We start from the raw sequence: 19,357 nt of genomic DNA, 5'->3' as shown, positions 1-19,357 counted from the left end.
CTCCCGCCCCTCGGGCCCCGGCGCCAAGCGAGGAGGTGGGCAGTCGCGCCGGCCATGGACCGCCGGAGCTGAGCCACCGCGGCGGAGCTCGGAGCCCTCGCCCCTCCCCAGCCCCGCGCTCGCGGTGCCCCGGCTCCTCTTCGCCCTTCGCCCTAGAAGGGCGGGGAAAAGAGGGGGATTAATCCGAAGAGAGAAAGAAGGGGGCGGGGGGGGGGGAGCCAGCGTCTCCCCTGGGGCAATCGCCCATCGTCCCTCGGAACCCACCGCGCGGCAGAACATCCGGGGGCGACTTCCACCCATTTTGCGCCCCCTTTTTGCCAGACCCCAAAATGAAAGGACAAAAGTTGGCGCTGACTCTTGCAGCTCGGATGGCGACTTGTGCGTTTTCAGCGGCATCTCCCGGAGAAAAAGCCATGCGCGCCTGATTGTTCGGTGGCCCCAAAGCTGCAGTGGGTGTGTGTGTGTGGCTGTGTGTACACAGACGTCCACACACTCACTCGCGGCCGCCGGATCAGCGCCTGGAAGCAGACTTTTCGGCCACAGACTCGGAGAGGAGGAGCTGGAGATCGGGAGGCGTGAGCCGCCGGGAGTTTGCAGAATCCGTGGTGTGAATGAACTGGGGGCACCTGGGCGCACGGATCACTCCTCCCTCCCCCGCCGCCGCCCCAGGCCAGAGTGGAATAGTGGGGCATTTTTTTCACCCTCTTGTGAAGAATTTTTTTTATTATTATTTGTTGTAAAGTCTTTTGCACAATCACGCCCACATTTGGGGTTGGAAAGCCCTAATTACCGCCGTCGCTGATGGACGTTGGAGAGGGAGCGCCTCGCCGCGGAACAGTTGCCTGCGAGCCCTCGCCGGACCCGCGGCTCGCTCCGTGCGCCTTGGCCGGGCCCTGCCCCTGCTGCCCGATCGCGGGCGTCTGCGCCTCCTCGGCTCCCGGGCGCATCCCAGCGCTGCCCCAGCTCGGGCGCCCAGGCCCGGGTGCCAGTACCCACTTCAGGTTTGGTTCTCTGCGCCCGCCCGAGGCGTCCCGGAGGAGCCCTACGCCTTGCGCCGGATCGTCCCCCCAGGCTTAACCCCGCCGCTCCACTCGGATTCCTCGGCTGCCCTTGCTCGGGTGGCGACTTCCTCCCCGCGCCCCCTCCCCCTAACCATGAAGGTAGGTGTTCAGTGCGCCGCCGACGCTCGACACTTTTTTTCCTCTACTTTTTTTTTCCTTTTGGAAGTTAACTGAATTTCCTCACCTCTCCCTGTCCCTCCATTTCTCCAACCACCTTGGAAGGCTGGAACTCCCGCGTCGCTGGCAGGGACCCCTATTCTTTCGCCTCCCACCCCGTGCGCACTGCCTCTGAGTCCTGGGAGATCTCTTCTCGTCCCACCAACTGTTTCGCAAACCTTTTTAACTTTGGAGCAAATTCATCCTGAGAAAAAGTGGGGAAGAGCGATAGCAGAAAAAAACTCAGTGCCGTTCCTTTTACCCGGAGAACCACGAGTGTAATTTACTATGTATATTTCAGTAACAGGATAATGATTCAATTCAACAAATATTTACCGAGCGTCCACTGCGCAGGCATCGAGAGGGTGTGTGGCCGGCGCTTGGAAAGGGGAAGGGAACTCCTCTGTTGGGAGAGCTAGCAGCCGGACTAGGGGCCAGCTATCCCTGAGCAGCATCCACCTTCATCCCAGCTCAGGCCAGACTGCAGGCTCCTCGCGGGCCCCGGGAGGGAGCCGGAGCGCTGCAGGACCCTGCTCCTATACGAGTGCCTGGCTGGGGGCCAGGGCGCACCCCGGCGCGGAGATCGGGGTCGCGTTACTAGCATTATTAGCTGCCACTGGGTGAGCTCCGGCCCTTTGCAGCGGGGGTGGTGGTGGTGGCTCTCATCCTGTCCGCCAGGAGAGAGCACCCCGGCTCCCTGAGCGGCGTCTGCCTTGTCCTTTGGAGGCATTTGGGCCTCTGCGTTAGGAGAGCGGGTGGGGGGCAGTTTGTGAACTCGTGTTTGTTTTAATTGTCAGTTGTGTGTTAAAGCCGAGTCACACACTCCGAAGGTCACTGAGAGTTCACTTTTACAAAAAGTTAACTTTTCTTCCTGCAATGTAACTTGCTATTTTCCAAACAACTTTTCCTTTCTCTATCGTGCAAGCCTCGGTTCTTATTTCCATTTTCCTGACCTCCCCTGTTTTCATTTTTCTAGAGAATAACGTTAGGGTCGGGATTAAGATGTTTCCTAAAAGCAAACAAAACATCCCTTCCTCGAAAAAAGGTAAAACAAAACGAAACGACAAAAAGACCTGGAGTCCTCGCGGCCCAGTTTTACTTCCCAATCCCTGTCTGGTATTGGGGCCCCTTCACTCTCGTCTTTCTTTAAATGGACATCTTGCTGTTTGGAAGTAACTCCGGGCCTGCCTGCGGCAGGATCGTACCTCCTCAGCGCCTGCCCTCCTGCCGACATTCGCACGTTGGCTGCAAAACCAGCCAGATGCGGAGCTTTGGTTTCTAGACAGCCTCTGCCAGTTTCAAGGGGGCAATGCTGAGAACGCACCGCGACGGAGGGGCAGTCGAATATGAGTATGTGTGTGCCCGAGTGTGTGCACCCGTGCCCTGCGGGGGAGGGGTGTAAAGGATCAGTTTTTCTAGTATTTTGGGCAAACTAGCTTTTTAGGCCCGTCCCCTTCTCCCCCAAAGGAGGACCTTCCCCAAACACGACCTGGGAGTCCCCGCCTTCCCCTCCCCTCACCGGTGCGCCCTGGTGCACAAGGGGTTAGTACCGTGAGCGCTGGGCCCCGGTCAGTTCACGCTGTTTTTTCGTCCCCGCTGGGCGGTGCCGGCTGCCCCCTGTTGGACGCCTCGAGGTAGGACGCCTCCCAGTCTCCGTTCCTTGGTGCTGCCCGCAGCTGCTTGGCTCTCTGGCTTCCTTCGTCCCTCCCCACCACCAGGCCCCACTCTCCCAGCTGGGCCCCTCGGAGGCCCCCAGAGGACAAACAGCACTGCGCAGAAGTGGCCGTGGGTTCGACCCAACAAATGGGATTTGGGCGACCGAACCGAGAGTTGGTACCTCTTCTCCCCTGCTTAGGAACCAGAGTATCAGCCCAGAAGGACGCCTGTCTGGCCCTGGCCCCATCTCCGCAAGCGTTGAGTTCCCTCCCTGGGCCTCAGTTTCTTGTCTATTAAAAAGTGGGGATTGAAATACTCTTTAAATTTTGTGTCTCCATCCACGGACACTCTGCTCTACCTCTGAACAGAGCTGAGCCTGTGTGGAGAGTTAGCCATCCTGTGTGAGAAGGTTTAAGTGATATGGTTGTGGGGTCCGGGGTGGGAGGTGGATGCCACGGGGTCTGAAGAGCCTTGTCTAGGCGGTCGACCTGCAAGGAACAGAAGCGAACCAGGCCGTTCTTCTCGCAGGGCCTTCCTGTTCCAGGTCCTGAGTCCAGGGCGGCCAGAGACTGCCCACTGCCCCGTCACACTAATCTGGGCTCTTGGAGCTCCCTCCGCCCTCTCTCTTCGAATACCGCCCCACCAGCCCCACACACCCCGTTTATGGGACGCAGAGTGGGCGGGTAGGGCTGTCGCGGATTCCCTGCACCCAGGTGAGAGGCGCTGGGAATGACAGCTCCTTTGTCTTCTCCCCCCAAACGGACCTCCTACTGGCCTAGGCCTAGTCCTGCGCATCCTTCAACGCCTCTTTGCCCCCTTATCTCCGCATTCCCCGGGGCTGGACATCTTGAATTTGTAAATGCAACTGAGGTTTTCTCCTGAAAGTTTCTCCGACTCTTTCCCTGCTTTGGGTAGATCAGAGCCAGGAAAACAAAATTTCTTTTCCACCAAAAGCAGAGATTCTGCCTGGAGTTTCCCATCCTCCATTTCGCCATCGCGAGCCCAGGGCAAACACACTTCTTCCACTTACAAGGCGACTGCCCTCATCTTATTCCACTCCCCTAGGCTTGGGAGGTCCTGGGCGCTTTGAGCCTTGTGGTAGAGGATGCCCAGATTAAGGGTGGCAGAGCCGGTGGCCAAGGGATGGAGGTTCTCCGCCCTGCGTTTGCATCATTTCTCTTTAGGAGCCATCTCGGAAGACTCGGGGGCTGCGCGGGTTTGTGTGCGTCCTGATGCTCCCTGCTGCCCCCCCCGCCCCCCAGTCCTCTGACCAGCCTGATGGTTTCGTCTGCTTCCCCCTCTCTCCACCCACTTGGTAGAGAAGGATTGGGAATACCGTTAATGCAGCGGGAGACAGAATAGGGAGCCACAAATTTAGCTGCTCTGGGTTGGGAACAAGGCTCGCGAACGCCCAACCCCCACCTCACTCCTCCCGTGCGCTTGCACCCCATTGTACTCTAGGAACAAATTTCGGCCTCCCCGAGCCCCAAAAGTGTTAGAAAACATTTAACCTGTTCCTTGGGAAACTCAGCTTCTGCCCACAACTTTTGTTTTAATGCCGCTGTGGCGGTTTCCCGAGAGGTTTCATTTTGTGCTGTTTTCGGATCAGATCTCTCAGTAAATAGGCGAGGGTGTTTACGTCTGCAAAGTCTATATTTATTATTATTTATTAGTTCGCTGTGGCTTCTTCGAATTTTTCAAACTTGCAGCGCCTTTTTTTTTTTTTTTTGGTTACGCGGGAGGTTGGCGCGGGAAGAAGGCCAAGGGGTTTGCCGGCAAGCGCGTCCGGGGTTAAGTGGATACGGTACTCCCGAGGCTCTCCTGCCCGATATCCTTTGGAATACCCCTGGCCTCTTCCAGCCCGGAGCTGGGGGCACCCAAGTCGCGGAGACCGGATTGCCCCTCTCCCAATTGGCTCCGGCTCTGGGAACGGTGGACTGTCCTTGGGGGCATTGGGCCGGGAGTGGGTTCGGTTTGTGTGGCTTTGCCTCTAACAAAGGGATCCGCTGTAATCCGCCGAATCTGTTATCAATTTCTCCGCTGCCCGCGCCCCGCCCCGCGCGCCCCGCCTGTCGGGAAGCTAGAAAAGTGCGCGCGGCCCACAGCGACCTGGCCCGCCGGCTCGGAAGCACGTCGGAGTGTGTGTGTGCACGCGTGTGAGTGTGTGAATGTGCACGACTATGAGTGTGCATGAGTGTGTGCGCGCCCGCGCGCCTTCAGTCGCCTTTGGGGAGAGTCGACTGTGCAGTCTGGGCCGCCCAGAGACTGACCCAGCAGCCCACCCCCTCCCGGGAAGGAAACTTGACACTTTGGGCGGGGGTGGGGAGGCAGACCGTGCCTTCGCTCTCCTAAACTGGGGATACCCCAGGTTTCTACTCTCCGGGACGAGCCCCTCGCTTTGCGGCGCTTTAGGGACGACTGGGCCGCGGGCGCGGAGCCCTGGTTAGCGGGCGCTGGGGACCACATAAGCATTTCCTCCCTGAGGTGTCAGTGCCAAAAGGACCCGTGAGGGGCGGCTCGCAGGGAAAAGCCGCGGCGTGCTTCTGAGCCTCTACGTGTTTCCACAGCCGCCTCGGTCCTCTTAATCCCTTCCACCGCGCAGGTTCCAGTCTGGGCCCTTCCGCTGGTCGCCTGGAGGAGGCTCGCCTTTCCTTTGCTGAGGAAGGGGCTCCCTCCGGAACTGCAGGCGGCGCGGCGCGGCGCGGCGCGGCGCGGCGCGGGCGGGTTACCCTTATCCGAGATGTAAAAGGGAATTTTGGAAACTCGCTCCTCCCATCCGTGCCCGCCGCTGCCTCGCGCGGTGGCCGCCTACAGGTGGAGAAGTCACCAGTGGTGAGGAACGGCGGCGGAAGCTTCCAAGGCTGCCTCCTGCCCCCGAAATTCTTCTTGCTGTGAACCTTCGCTGCCAGGGCCCTCTGCGCGCTCGACTTCAGGGGCTCAGCCGTGGCGCTGGAGCTAGCGCGTGGCTGGCTCTGCCGGGACTCAACCAGCACCAGCCTTGGCCTCGCCCTGCACCCCCACCTTTTCGGAGCAGACCAAAGCGAGCCTACAAAGGGCTGGAGAAGCCTGAATGGAGGGCAGGGTGAAAGTTTCCCAAGGCCGGGTTCACTGTGCCGCGATGGCAAAGTAGCCGACACCCCCGTACTAGGACCAAGGGAAATTGAAGTCCCTTTGGCTCCCAGTCCTCTTCCGTGGCAGCTGCTGCCAGACATGGGTGGAGGAGGGAGAGTGAAAAATCAAGCGTTGCGGGGGTGTGTGTTGGGGCCAGGGAAGGGATACTCTCCGAGGACAGCGGGACCCAGACTACCCTTCTCTTTTCTGGATGCCATCCCTTCCTTGGGCTGCACCCAGCCCGGAGACCTCAGGCAGGGGAAGGGACACTGGTTTCCCATTTCTTTTGTTGGGAGAGTGGACCTTTCTCTCTCTCCTCAGTACCCCGGGTGCCCCCATCTCCTTCTCCCCACCCCAATCTGGCTGGAGCGCTTTCTAAAGGAAACCTGGACTGCCTTTCCCCATCTGGAAGTGGCTTCCCCCAAATCGGCCCGTAAACTGATTACGAAACATACGATGTTAATTCGGAGCTGCATTTCCCAGCTGGGCTCTCTCGCGCGCCGGTCCCCGGGGCCTCGCCCCCCACCCCCTGCCCTTCCCTCCCGCGTCCTGCCCCCACCCCCCACCCCGCGCCGGCCACCCCGCCTCCTCCGCAGCCGCCAGGGGCTCCACTCGCCTTCCGCGCTCCTCTTGCCCATGGAATTAATTCCGGCTCCACTTGTTGCTCGGCCCAGGTCGGGGAGAGGACGAGGGTGGCAGCGGGTTCTCGAGTGAATTCTCTAGGAGGGACTGAGTGCAGCACGAACTAGAGGGGAGCGAGGGGGTGCGGGACGCAATCAAGCAGGAAGGAGGCAGCGCCTGGCACCGGGGCTTTGACTCAACAGCATTGAGACATGTTTGTAATCGCTGACGTGCCCCGCGCTCAGGATGCCAGCGAAATCAGATTTCCTGGTGAGGTTGCGTGGGTGGATTAATTTGGAAAAAGAAACTGCCTATATCTTGCCATCAAAAAACTCAAGGAGGAGAAGCGCAGTCAATCAACAGTAAACTTAAGAGACCCGGATGCTTCCGTTGTTTAAACTTGTATCCTTGAAAATTATCTGAGAGGCAATAAACATCTGCTCCTTTCTTCCCTCTCCAGAAGTCGATTGGAATATTAAGCCCAGGAGTGGCTTTGGGAATGGCTGGCAGTGCAATGTCTTCCAAGTTCTTTCTAATGGCTTTGGCCATATTGTTCTCCGTCGCCCAGGTTGTAATAGAAGCCAATTCTTGGTGGTAAGTTCACTCTATGTGCATGTTCTTTTTTGTTTTATTTTTTAAGATTCATGTGTATGATGCAGAATATTTAAAGCAGAACATTGAGTTCAGGATGCAATTTATCATATGTATCTATATAGAGACATATATGTATATAAGATTTTTTTTTTTTAAATTTGCTCATATGATAATGCTTATCTTCAGCTCCATAGGGAACTGAAACATAAATCTAGGCCTTTTTCTATGAGGCCCTTGTTCGGATGTGTACTTGTAATAATACATCATACAATGAAAGGGAACAGAAATTCACTTCTCTAATAATTGTAAAGCTATCTATAAAATTTACTTTTTGCCACCTCTGGGTAGTAAAAGTGAGTTTCAACTTTTATTTTCTGTCACTTGAGGTTATTAATCTACCGGGTCTCAAGTAGGCAGAGTTCTAGGAAAACAGCTAAACTCCAAGTGGGGAAGTATTTGGACTTGAAATTTGATCAAAGGAAGGTTGACTTGAAGTAGTCAAATGTCCCCAACCGAGCGTTTCTTTTTGCTATGGGCTTTCTAGATAGACTGTAATATATCCGGAGGATTATTTTTGACGGTGTTCTGGATATTTTTGCCCTGTAAATGAACAGCATTTTTTTCTGACTGTCAAAAGTGACTTCTGTTTGCCGGATCCCCTGTCTTAGGTCCTTTACAATCACATAAGGAGCCCTTTTCAAATGTCCAGAAACATGGTAGATTTCCTCCAGTCTATATACTTGTCCCTCTGTTCTTCCACGAGTCAGGTCAAAGTAACTGCTGTCTTCTAGTCATGTCAGATTGTGTCTCCTTTCGGCATTTGTGTGTTTTCAAGGCAGATCAGTCCACTTTGTGGGACAAAGTGAGTCACTTTCTCAGATGCCGGAGGCCCTTCCCTGAAACTGCCCTTCCCCTTTTTCTGAGTGGGTTTTGGAAATACTGGTTCAGGTCTATGGTAACAGCGAGTGAAATCCCTAACCAAGGAGCCAGATGGTGGGATGGGGACTGCACAATACCTCCGTTTTCTAAGTGGAGTTTAAACAGAGGAGTTTTATGAAGCCCTCCTCGTACTTTGTCATGAAGACAAGTAGGAGAGAGAAAGCATCTGTGTGCTTGAAACCATGTATGCTGACAAGGCTCAGGGGCCCACCTCGAGAGTTCACGTAAATCTTGAATGCACATCTCCCCCCCTTTGCAGGTCGCTAGGTATGAATAACCCTGTTCAGATGTCAGAAGTATATATCATAGGAGCGCAGCCTCTCTGCAGCCAACTGGCAGGACTTTCTCAAGGACAGAAGAAACTGTGCCACTTGTATCAGGACCACATGCAGTACATCGGAGAAGGCGCGAAGACAGGCATCAAAGAATGCCAGTACCAATTCCGACATCGAAGATGGAACTGCAGCACCGTGGATAACACCTCCGTTTTTGGCAGGGTTATGCAGATAGGTAGGAAACCATTTAGCATTAAAAAAATTCTATACGTACGTATGTGTATGTATATGTATACATGAATATATATATATATATATACTTTTCTCCTAGAAAAATTCTCTAGTGTTTACTTACATACTTGATTTTGAGGGTCCCTTCCAGGTTGAGTAATGGATTTGGGGATTTTTGTCATTATTGCTGTTGGTATTAATTCTGGTCCCAACACCTGATTATAAGTTCTGGTCTTCTTTAACTAAAAAAAGAGAGCTGACTCACAGATGCCTTCATTTTTCTGAACACTTAATTTGTGTAAACAGCATTTTGTTTAAAATAGAAGCAGAACACTTATTTTGGTCTCTCAGAAGTGGCTGAGTCATTTATACTCTTTTAAACTTCAAGATCTTTTGACTTTCTGAATGAAGTTTCTTAACTTAAGCCACGATTCAAGTGGCCCATACATCAAGGTGAAAATTGTCATCTTTCAGAAGGCTGAATATGTTGGAAGTGAAAGAGATTTTAATCTTCCTCATGTAGACATTTCTTGAGGCTATGGAGCTATATATGTTAAAAGCTTTATTTTTAGCCCCAGAAGGAATTTTAATTAGGAGTGATCTAATTTACGTTTCTGATATTGGCAGTTGATATAAAAGCATATGGGAGAGACATCAACCTCAAAACTTAAATTTTTTTCTTTTTAATGTATCGCTCACAGTTCAATTCTTGATTTGAAATATGCTTTCAACTTGTTATTTGTTTCAGGGAGGTGATCGCATTAAAACTGGGATAAAGGCAATGATTCTGAAAAATCAGTCTGCCTCCTCTGGTTTGGTTTTAATAGTATGGGATCCGCTGCTGTATGATAGATGTGGTCCAATGGGTGTTTTCTAGTGCCAATATTTTAGGTCTCTTTACTTTTATGCAAACAAGCCCTTGTAATTAATATGACTGCTGTGACTTCTAAAATAAGAAGCAATTCATCGGAGCAATTAATTAACTGCTTATAATGACTGCAGATAAAAAGTTGGCTCAATATCCATCACAGATGGATAAAATGCTTGTTTCAGAAACCTGAAAAGTGCATTCATTGAGAACAAACAAGAGTTGTCAGTGGATGTCTGAGCCAAGCGGTTTCATAAACTAGAGTAATACGGGACTGGGCGCTGTTTCTCTGATTGAATGGGAATGAGCTCTGCAGCCTCAGCCTGTGAACTTTCATGGGGCTTTGTCCTTTCTGCTGATTAAAATGTGCTAATGTATGTACTGGGATCTGAATCGAGACGTTGAGTTTCAGAAACACAGAAGGTTTCCCCGAATATGGGCCCTCTTATGTAGTTAACTGGGGGTGTGGTGGAGATTTAATTTTTCCTGCATTTTGATATTGTGAGCGAGCTAAAAACTTTTTTTAGTTATATCAGAATGGTGAGTTGTCAGCATTCCCCCCTTCATCCCTGCCTTATGCATTCGCCCTAAAATGCCTTCCTCTCAAACTCTGGGACTCCCTTTTTCGCATGTGTATGAGTTAGCAAAAATCATACACCTCTGATGGTAACCAGGAAGGAAAACAGCAATTGAAATGGTTTTTCTGTGCAGTCACTTGAACACTGCTTTGATTTAAGATCCTCTTCTCGTCTTCATACTTAGCCCGCTCGGGGCCAAAATGTTCAGAATAAGCTATCATTTGCTAAGTGAATTTGAGTTCTGCTGGAGATTTATTTTAAATGTGGTCCAAGATTCAAAGAGCTTGCTTCCTCGGGGAACAAGCAGGCCTTGGTGCAAAGGCCTATATTTAATCGTCCCTCACAAGTACACTCTTGGGTCCTCAGCTGTGTAGTACTACTGTCTGGGTTCATGGGAAGTGGGTGGGAGCGGTGCCTCCTGATGGCCTCCAAGGAAGGCCTCCCAGATCCTATTGTCAAGTCAGCTGATATCTTGGGAAGATGAGAGCGCATGCTGCATCCTGCTTGCCAAGCGTTCCCAAGCTCCTGGTGTTTCAGAGCTGAAAGCTGCTGCTGTGGGTGCCTGGGTGGCGGGACACTGATGGGACCTTCCTTCTTTTATTTATTTAAAAAAGTGTCAGAGAGAAGAAAAACCAGAATAGATCTTTATGGGTGAGAAACACAGGCCTGATCCTAATAGTGGGAAAATTCCCTTCGCTTTGCCTTTTTCACTTATGGGTATGTCGGAGGAGAATGAGATAAGGAAAAGTTTAAACCCCTCTGATGCTGAAAGGTGTGTGTGGGTGGGTGTGTGTGTGTGTGTGTGTGTGTGTGTGTGTGTGTGTGTCCACCCAGCAGCACTTAATTCACAAGGGATGTTGAGAATGATTATTGTCTGTGCAAATCTGACTGTGTAATGGGGCCACTGTCTGAGAATCTCAGGCTGGGACCTCCCACCCGTCCTCAACTCATTTTTCTAAGGTGCTCATTGCCTTGCAGGCACCATGCACAATCGCTGCTTCAAGGGCCCACTCACTCTTCATTCTGGAAACTTTCTCATTTTTCATCATGCTACCCTTTCCTTCCAGCTTTTGTCCCGTCTCTTCTTTGTTTCCACGCTGTGAAAGCATATGTAAGAAAGGCACCATTTTCATGGAGTGTGAGGACCCAAGTGGATGTAGATTCTGCACAGAGAACCTAACTGAATTAGTGATATTCCAACCAGGAGGACTGTATACACAGGCTATTATCCCAAGAGTACTTTTCAAACTGACATTTTCCCTGCCATGACCAATTAGTTCAGCGACTTCTACCAGGTTTGTATTCTGAAGCAAAAAAGGAAACACTCAAGGTAGACTTACAAAAAAAGCAACATCATAGTGTTTTGTATAAAAGCCCCTTTGTGCTCTGTATACTCAAAGGAGAGGGTCTTATTTGCCTCTGTCCCCAGAGGGTCGCTTTATCTCCTTTTCTTCTAGCTACAACCTCTTCGTTCTGCAAGACTCCTAGCCAGGGACACAGCTTTTTCTGTATTATCAGTGTTAATCCTCAAATAACTCCCAAGAATCTGTCTGCTCTCCTGATTTCTCTCCACTCCCCCGACTTTCTCGGCCTCTCTCATTCAAGCTAGATAGATGTAACGCCCCACAGGAACTTTCTGGATGCTCTTGCCAACCACCAGCACACTCCTCAAATTATTCATTCTTATAATGTGAGAGGGTGGGTCTGTGGTAAATCGGAACCATGGCTGTTCCTGGAAGGGGGACTCACGAATGACTGTGGATTGAAGTGTGGAGCAGAAGTCCAAGAAAAGGCATCCTGCTGGGTACTGACTTGGCATTGCATCCTCTTGCAGAATGACCCTCTGGTCAGGGCTAAGTCCATCAGCTGTCTGGGGTCTCCTTCCCCCTCCCCCTCCCCAGAAATATAGTTGTTCCCAAGCTCTGGAAGTAAGAGTAGGAGAAACAGATTCTGGTACAGGGATTTCCGTGTCAGAAGGGGCCTTTGCTTCCCAGGCATCCACTTCAATACCCTTATTTTACAGTTGAGGAAAGTGAAGCCCCCCTCACCTCACCCCCCCAGGCCCAGCTTTGGCTGCTTTGGTGTTAACCCTTTCTCTCTCATAGTAAAACTTTTTTTGATTAAGTTCTTATTCCATGTAGAAATGTCCCCACATTTAAGGTAGTCTATGCTCGCCTCCATTTCTTTTCTTACAAACAAGGCTTCTATAACCGCTTTACAGAGAGATTCTTGACACGTTTTTCTTTTCCCCCACGTTGTGCTTTTTCCTTCTTGCCGGAGTCCTAACACTTGAGGCAAAGGCTGTCAGGGATTGCAGAAGCGGCGTTACCGAGCAACAGAGCAGCAACAGGCTGTTTTAAAAGTAGACACTCTTATTCTTGAATGAGAAGTATCAGGCCAATCAGCTTGGGAGTTAAGAAGAGGCAAGTTTCATTTAGAATCCTCGAGGATCCAGTGGCAAAGTGTCCTCCTGGAGAGTAAAGACCCGTGTTCTGTGATGGACTGTGTGCGTGATGGAGAGGGGAGGAGAGGTGACAGCTGACAAAGGAGGATGGGGAGGCAGGGCTGAAGCCAGTGTGGCTGCAGGCAGGCGGGCAGGCGGGCAGAGTCCGGTAAGACTCCAGCCCAAGACTTTCAGAGGCTCTGAGTCTCCCAAATTCTGTGGTCCTCTCCCTGGTGTAATTCAAAAGGAAATAATACCCAACATTCAGATAAGTGTAAGGAAGTTCACCCAAATTCTGAGCTGTCCTTCAAAGACTCCTTTCTTGTGCATTTTTGGAAATCAGAAGGTTCAAATATCTTCAAGCGTTTGAGAGAGAGATCTAGGACTGTTGAGAACCCTGCCTTAGACTCTGAAATGTCAGAGCAAAGATACCTGGGATCTGCTGCACCTTTCTTTGTTGCTTCTGTGCATTTTTTGGGGTCTCTCTTTGCTTCCTGTCAACGTGGGCCCACGGCCTGGGTGTACGTTGGAGGCCCTCCTTGTTTCCCCAAGGAGGTCGCTGGAGGAGCAGTGTGGTGGGGGGCTTTTCCTTGCCCCCCACCCGTCCAGGGACTACGCCTCCCAGGAGGGCTCATGGGCTGCTGTGTGTTGGGTGCTCTCTCAGCCCGCCGAGACGACCCAGAGGTGTGTTGCAGGCCCATCCAGGAGGGCCCGGGGCAGGTGTGCGGGCGGGTGCCCCAGGTGACCCTGCCTCCTCGCCCGCAGGCAGCCGGGAGACGGCCTTCACGTACGCGGTGAGCGCCGCGGGGGTGGTGAACGCCATGAGCCGAGCGTGCCGCGAGGGCGAGCTGTCCACCTGCGGCTGCAGCCGCACCGGGCGCCCCAAGGACCTGCCGCGGGACTGGCTGTGGGGCGGCTGCGGCGACAACATTGACTACGGCTACCGCTTCGCCAAGGAGTTCGTGGACGCACGGGAGCGGGAGCGCATCCACGCCAAGGGCTCCTACGAGAGTGCCCGCATCCTCATGAACCTGCACAACAACGAGGCGGGTCGCAGGGTGAGTGCCCCGCCCGTCTCAGTCCCTCCGACCCGTCCCCGCATCCACCCCGTGTCTCTCCCGGTCTCCCTATCCCCCCTCTGCCATCTCCCTCTCTCTACATCCCTGTCGGTCGCTCTGTCCCTCTATCCCTCCTCTCTGTCCATCCCTCTGTCTCTGTGTCTCTCTGTCTCCCTCTGTCTCCCTGTCACTCCCTCCTTGTCTTCTTCCGAGGCGCCCCTGGTTCCTTTTCCTCTCTTTCCGTTCCTCCGCTGCTGTCTCGTCATCTCTTTCTGTCGCTGTCTGTCTCCCCTCTGCTCTTTCCTCACTAGCCCCACCCACTCACAGGCCACCCCAGAGAGGGCCACACCCAAGAAAGGCCTCCTGGGGAGGAGTCCTCCCACCTGGCCCCCTCCCACCAAGCTGCCCCAGCAGTTGCCTGAACAGGGAAATCTTTCCCTGCCTTTGAAATTAGTCCTCAGTGCAAATGACCAGCAACCTTGAAGTAAAACTGTTACTAACTTTCTCCCTTCTCTGGGGAACATAGACACGGCTGGGTTTAAATCTCGGAGAGGGAGTTATTAGGGCAGTGGGTGCCCAGCTGAGAAGCCCTCACCCCTGCTTTCAGACCTTACCTCCTCTCGCCTTTTTCCTCCCTGCTCCTCCTGAAGTCACCAGATCACTGACCTGAGGGCCTGAGTGGTTTTTTTAAGGCCTTTTCTAGGAAAATTGCTGCTTTTTTTTTTAGCAGTGTGGACTTTATAGCTGTGACCCTCAGCCAGTGGCAGGGTAACTCTGGAGAGAAGAGAACACCTCAGAAGTGCCCAGAGAGGAGCGTCCTGCAGCCACTATGAGCCTCCCGGTTCCCACTCTTTCCTTCCCTGGTGGGATATGAAAAACTTCTCCACAATAGTTAAAAACACCCATTTTTTCCCTGCGGTTAAACACACCGCACTTTATGGCTGCTTTAAAATGAAGGGGGTGAAGGCTTTTCTTAACTTTGGCAGCATCGAAAACCAGGGCCATTATTTTTTCACAGAACCCAAGGTAGGTGCCAGGAACTTTCGGGTTGAAGACTTCAGTCTTCAGTCTTTTGGGGTGAGGAAAAGGAAAGATAATCACAGAGTAGAACATAGAAGGACTGGAAGGAGCCTTAAAACCCTCTGGCCCCATAACCTCATTTTAAAGATTGGGAAACTGAGGCCTAGAGATCCACGTCATGGCTGTGGAAGAAAGTTAGTAGATTTAGATATAAGCCCACGCTGCTTTTTAAAATTAAACCGATGCATCACAGGGAGGCAGAAAATGAGGGATGAAGGGTATAGGTCTTGGAATTGGAGAGATTGAGGTTAAAGTCTAGCTTTGTCTCTTCCTTTTCATCTCGGAGCCTCAGTTTCCTCCTCATTGTGAAATGGCAGTAACTGCTGCGCAGGGTTATTATGAGGCCTAGCTGGGATCGCGTATTAGGCTGAACCATATTCAGGTGTCAGTATTTGACTGTTTTTGATCCACACGACGACCACGTCGTAGGATCCCGTCTAGGTCAGGGGGTGGTTTAGTGGCGGCCGGTAGTAATCCCTTGATAAATGATCGTTTAATTATGAAACATTGTGACGTAAAGGGTGTAAAGAAACTCCTGGTAACCTACCTTCTCCTCACCCTTGATGTTAAACTTCTGGGGGATGTTGCAGGAGGACAAAACTGCAAATTCTTGCCAGCACTGCTCTGAGGGGTCAGATAATTGCTCATCTCTCCACTCTGTCCATCTGTAAACCCAGAGGGAGTGTGGCCTCACCTTTCCCTGGCTTCCCACTGCCATGATACCTGCAGTGTGTCTGGACTCTCTCCCTCTGCAGCTCCATGGTGGGGCTGTCAACCATTCTCCTCTCATAAGACCTTGCTCCCACCCTCACCAGAAGCACATTTCTCTACATGTGCAAAAGATGTGCCCATCGCCACGGACCAGAAGTGACTCCAGTGCGAGATGGGGCTGACTTTTTGTACCCCATGCATCCCACCCACCTTGGGGGCTTATTTGACTTCTCTCACATAAAGAGGAGCCCTGGTGGCACAGTGGTTAAGAGCTTGGCTGCTGAACAAAAGGTCAGGAGTTTGAATCCACCAGCCACTCCTGGGAAAGCCTACGGGCAGCTCTCCTCTGTCCTATAGGGTCGCTGAGTCAGAATTGACTAGACAGGACATGTAGAGAAATCACTGCAGGCTTGGCAACCAGTGGAAGAGGGTCAAGGGATTTCCAAGTGGCAAGGGGGAAGGGATTTTAGAGAGTTGAAAAGCATCTTTATTGTTATAAGTTCATTTAATGTCTGCATTTTTAAAAATAGTTATATATATGTGTGTATAATATACATATATAATATATATACATAGATATTGTGGCATAGTGGTTAAGAGCTCAGCCGCTAACCAAGAGATCAGCAGTTTGAACCCAGCAGCTGCTCCCTGGAAGCCCCATGGGGCAGTTCTGCTCTGTCCTATAGGGTTGTTATGAGTGGGAATCAACTCTACAGCAATGAGTTTTTTTTTTTTTTTTAAATAGTAAATTTTATTATTTGTTCAGTGAACTGAGCTTGGATCCTGGCGGGTGAGGTTACACAGAATCCGGTTTCTCTCCAGGATAATGGAGGGAGGGGGAGGGCAGTTGGACACCATGCCAGCAAATCATATTAGAATCTCTTCGGGGCATTAGCTTTTTATTTTCCTCAAAGGAGAGCAAAGGTTAAATACATTTGCAAAACCCTTCCTCAGACTAGATGAGTGCCTGCAACTATTTATGCTGAAGAGAGTACACTGTGGCCCCTCTTTAAGAAAGCCTGGGTGGAAGAAGGTAGCTGTTCCGGGTGGAAGAAGGTAGCTGTTCCGGGTGAAAGAAGGTAGCTGTTCCGGGTGGAAGCGGTCTTCCAACTCGCCCGGTCCCCATGGTCCTGCAGAGCTCTCTCCCACACGCCAACACCACACGGACTCTAGATGGTCACTGGCCCGAGAAACTGTGGGAAGTCCCAGCTATCAATAAATAGGCAGCTGTAGACTGCTAGGCACAGTGCTCTGGGGCCAGGCCCATGGGCGCTGCTTCTGGGCGACCAAGGTGACCGGGGTGGGGGGGGGCCAGGATAAGGACACCATGCCCTTGTCACCCTGGGAAACACTAAAACCCAAACCAAACCCATTGCCATCAAGTCAATTCCAACTCATAGCGATCCTATAGGACAGAGTAGAACTGCCCCGCCGGGCTTCCAAGGCTGTAATTGTCGTGGAAGCGGACTGCCACATCTTTCTGCTATGGAGCATCTGGTGGACTTTCTGTCTAGCAGCCGAGCGCTTAAGCATGCTCCATCAGGGCTCCTTTGGGAAAGACTAGTATGTTCTATTAAGTGCATCCTTCTTCCAAGAGTTTTCCCTGAACCCCTAGTTCTTCCTGTGCTCAGAACAATGCTGGGAGGTTGGTACCATCATGGTACCCTCCAAAGATAGAAAACGGGGGTTCAGAGAGGTGAGAAGCCAGTTGCTTGAATTCAGGGGCAGGATCAGAATAGAACCCAGGTATGCCTGGCTCCAGTGGCCTAAGCAGTGGGGGACTGTGCGGGAAACTAGAGTGAGGTCCAAGTCAGCTACCCCCACCCCCACCTCAGTCCAGCCGTGTGACCCGTGCAGGCCTCTTTGCGTCCCTGTGTCACCCTTTGTAATCCAGCCTGTGACATAGTGTTGCTGGGAGGATTAAATGAGATAAAAAGTGTCAAGGCCCTTATGATAGTACCTGGCACACAGCAATAATACTAATAGTAAGGGAAGATTGGAACCCAGGTCCCACCTGTGCTGGACCCCCCTTTTAGCCCCACCAGTTAACAACTAGGTGCCCTTGGGCAGGGCACTGAGCATGAGCTTAGTCCAGCTGCTGGGGTTCAAGCCCTGGCACCCCTGCCTCCCTGAGGTTAGGTGAGTGACTCACCTGTGTGGCCTCGTCTTCCTTCTTTATGGAATGGGCATGATCATAGCACTTCCTTTCTAGGCTGGTTGTGGGGACTAATCCAGCCGAGGCAGGTAAGAAATTGTGAATGGCCACTGGGGCGAGTATTCAAGATGTATTAACTGCTGCTAATATTGTTGTTTCTCTGCAAAAAAGAAGCAACTGGAATGATTTTTTTTTTTCCTGTTCTCACTCAAGAACTATGTCCAAACCTGTTACCGTTGAGTTGATTCTGACTCATAGCAACCCTGTAGGACAGAGTAGAACTGCCCCATAGGGTTTTCAAGGAGCGGCTGGTGGATTTGAACTGCTGACCTTTTGGTTCGCAGCCAGACTCTTAAACCACAGCACCACCAGGGCTCCCACGAACTATGTAGTTGTTTTTAATTATTATGTAATAGTGGGAGCTAAGAAAATATTTTATAGACCTCTTAAAGAAGGCAGGACAAGATTTCTGGTGGTAGAGAACGAGGAAGAAATAACACAGCCCCTAATTTTGGAATCCCTGGGTGGTGCAAATGCAGTTTACTGCTAAACAGAAGGTTGAAGGTTTGAGTCCACCCAGAGGCACTTTGAAAGAAAGGCGTGGCAATCTACTTCCAAAAAATCAGCCACTGAAAACTCTAAGGAGCACAGATGTACTCTGACACACACAGGGTAGCCAGGAGTCGGAATCGACTGAATGACAACGGGTTTGTTGGTAACTGAGCTGGTGATCATGGATCCATCTAGAAGGTCAAGGAGAGCTTTGTTTGTGTGATCCATGTCTGCCTCTGCTTCCCCCATGAATTTGTACACTGAGTGCCCCCTGTCTTCCTGCAGACGGTGTACAGCCTGGCCGACGTGGCCTGCAAGTGCCACGGCGTGTCCGGCTCCTGCAGCCTCAAGACGTGCTGGCTGCAGCTGGCGGACTTCCGCAAGGTGGGTGATGCCCTGAAGGAGAAGTACGACAGCGCTGCGGCCATGCGGCTCAACAGCCGGGGCAAGTTGGTGCAGGTCAACAGCCGCTTCAACTCACCCACCACGCAGGACCTGGTTTACATCGACGCCAGCCCCGACTACTGCGTGCGCAACGAGAGCACCGGCTCGCTGGGTACGCAGGGCCGCCTGTGCAACAAGACGTCTGAGGGCATGGACGGCTGCGAGCTCATGTGCTGCGGCCGTGGTTACGACCAGTTCAAGACGGTGCAGACAGAGCGTTGCCACTGCAAGTTCCACTGGTGCTGCTACGTCAAGTGCAAGAAGTGCACAGAGATCGTGGACCAGTTCGTGTGCAAATAGTGGGCGCCCGCCGCCCGCCCCGCCACCCAGCCCCGCTCCCGGGACCCGCTTATTTATAGAAAGTACAGTGATTCTGTTTTGTTTTTGTTTTTAAATATTGTTTTATTTTCCCCCAACAATTGCAACCGGAACCATTTTTTTTTTTTTTTTGTTCCCATCTAAGAACTCTGTGGTTTATTATTAATATTATAATTATTATTTGGCAATAATGGAGGGTGGGGAGCAAGAAAAGTATTTATTTTGTGGCTCTTTTAAAAGGTAGTACAAGGCTTCTTTTGAGGTAGAGGAGCAGAGGGAAGTAATACGTGCCCTAATTTAGCTGTGGACGTAGTATAATCTGGAAGGTAAAGGAAACCGTTCCCTTTTCCTCAAATGTGGGGTCCTACAGGATGGGTGGGATCCGATTGGAAGAGGGTGGTACAAAGCTATGCACGGTTCGGCTTTGGTGGCCCACATAAATTGTAAATGCCTTGGTGAGTGTCGAAAGGTCCATGGTGGGGTCTTGAAATTAAAAGAAAAAAAAA

General features: G+C 51.7%; 1 protein-coding gene across 2 annotated transcripts; it reads left to right on the top strand.

Annotated features, from left to right (window-relative positions):
• The first annotated feature begins 840 nt into the window (after window positions 1-840).
• On the top strand, window positions 841-19,156 carry WNT5A (Wnt family member 5A). Of its 2 annotated transcripts, none has more exons than XM_012560086.2 (5): window positions 841-1,160; window positions 7,066-7,199; window positions 8,398-8,648; window positions 13,299-13,591; window positions 18,375-19,156. In XM_012560086.2, exons 1-5 carry the CDS (start codon window positions 1,155-1,157, stop codon window positions 18,831-18,833), a joined length of 1,143 nt encoding a protein of 380 aa, XP_012415540.1. In that variant the 5' UTR covers window positions 841-1,154; the 3' UTR covers window positions 18,834-19,156. The 2 variants fall into 2 exon arrangements, with proteins under 2 accessions (XP_012415540.1, XP_004368685.1); XM_004368628.1 differs by lacking the exon at window positions 841-1,160 and adding an exon at window positions 6,620-6,658 and having other exon boundaries at window positions 18,375-18,942.
• Window positions 19,157-19,357: the final 201 nt, after the last annotated feature.

This window comes from Trichechus manatus, unplaced genomic scaffold, assembly GCF_000243295.1.
Source record: "Trichechus manatus latirostris isolate Lorelei unplaced genomic scaffold, TriManLat1.0 scaffold00001, whole genome shotgun sequence".
Taxonomy (NCBI): domain Eukaryota; kingdom Metazoa; phylum Chordata; class Mammalia; order Sirenia; family Trichechidae; genus Trichechus; species Trichechus manatus.
Note: the sequence above shows the minus strand (reverse complement) of the source record. Positions and strands in the feature narration are given on the sequence as shown.

Bases quoted from the DNA above. Each gene is read 5' to 3' on its own strand.
- WNT5A (XM_012560086.2), top strand. The intron at 8,649-13,298 runs GTAGGAAACCAT...CCTCGCCCGCAG, and splicing joins TGGCAGGGTTATGCAGATAG to GCAGCCGGGAGACGGCCTTC. The intron at 13,592-18,374 runs GTGAGTGCCCCG...GTCTTCCTGCAG, and splicing joins ACAACGAGGCGGGTCGCAGG to ACGGTGTACAGCCTGGCCGA.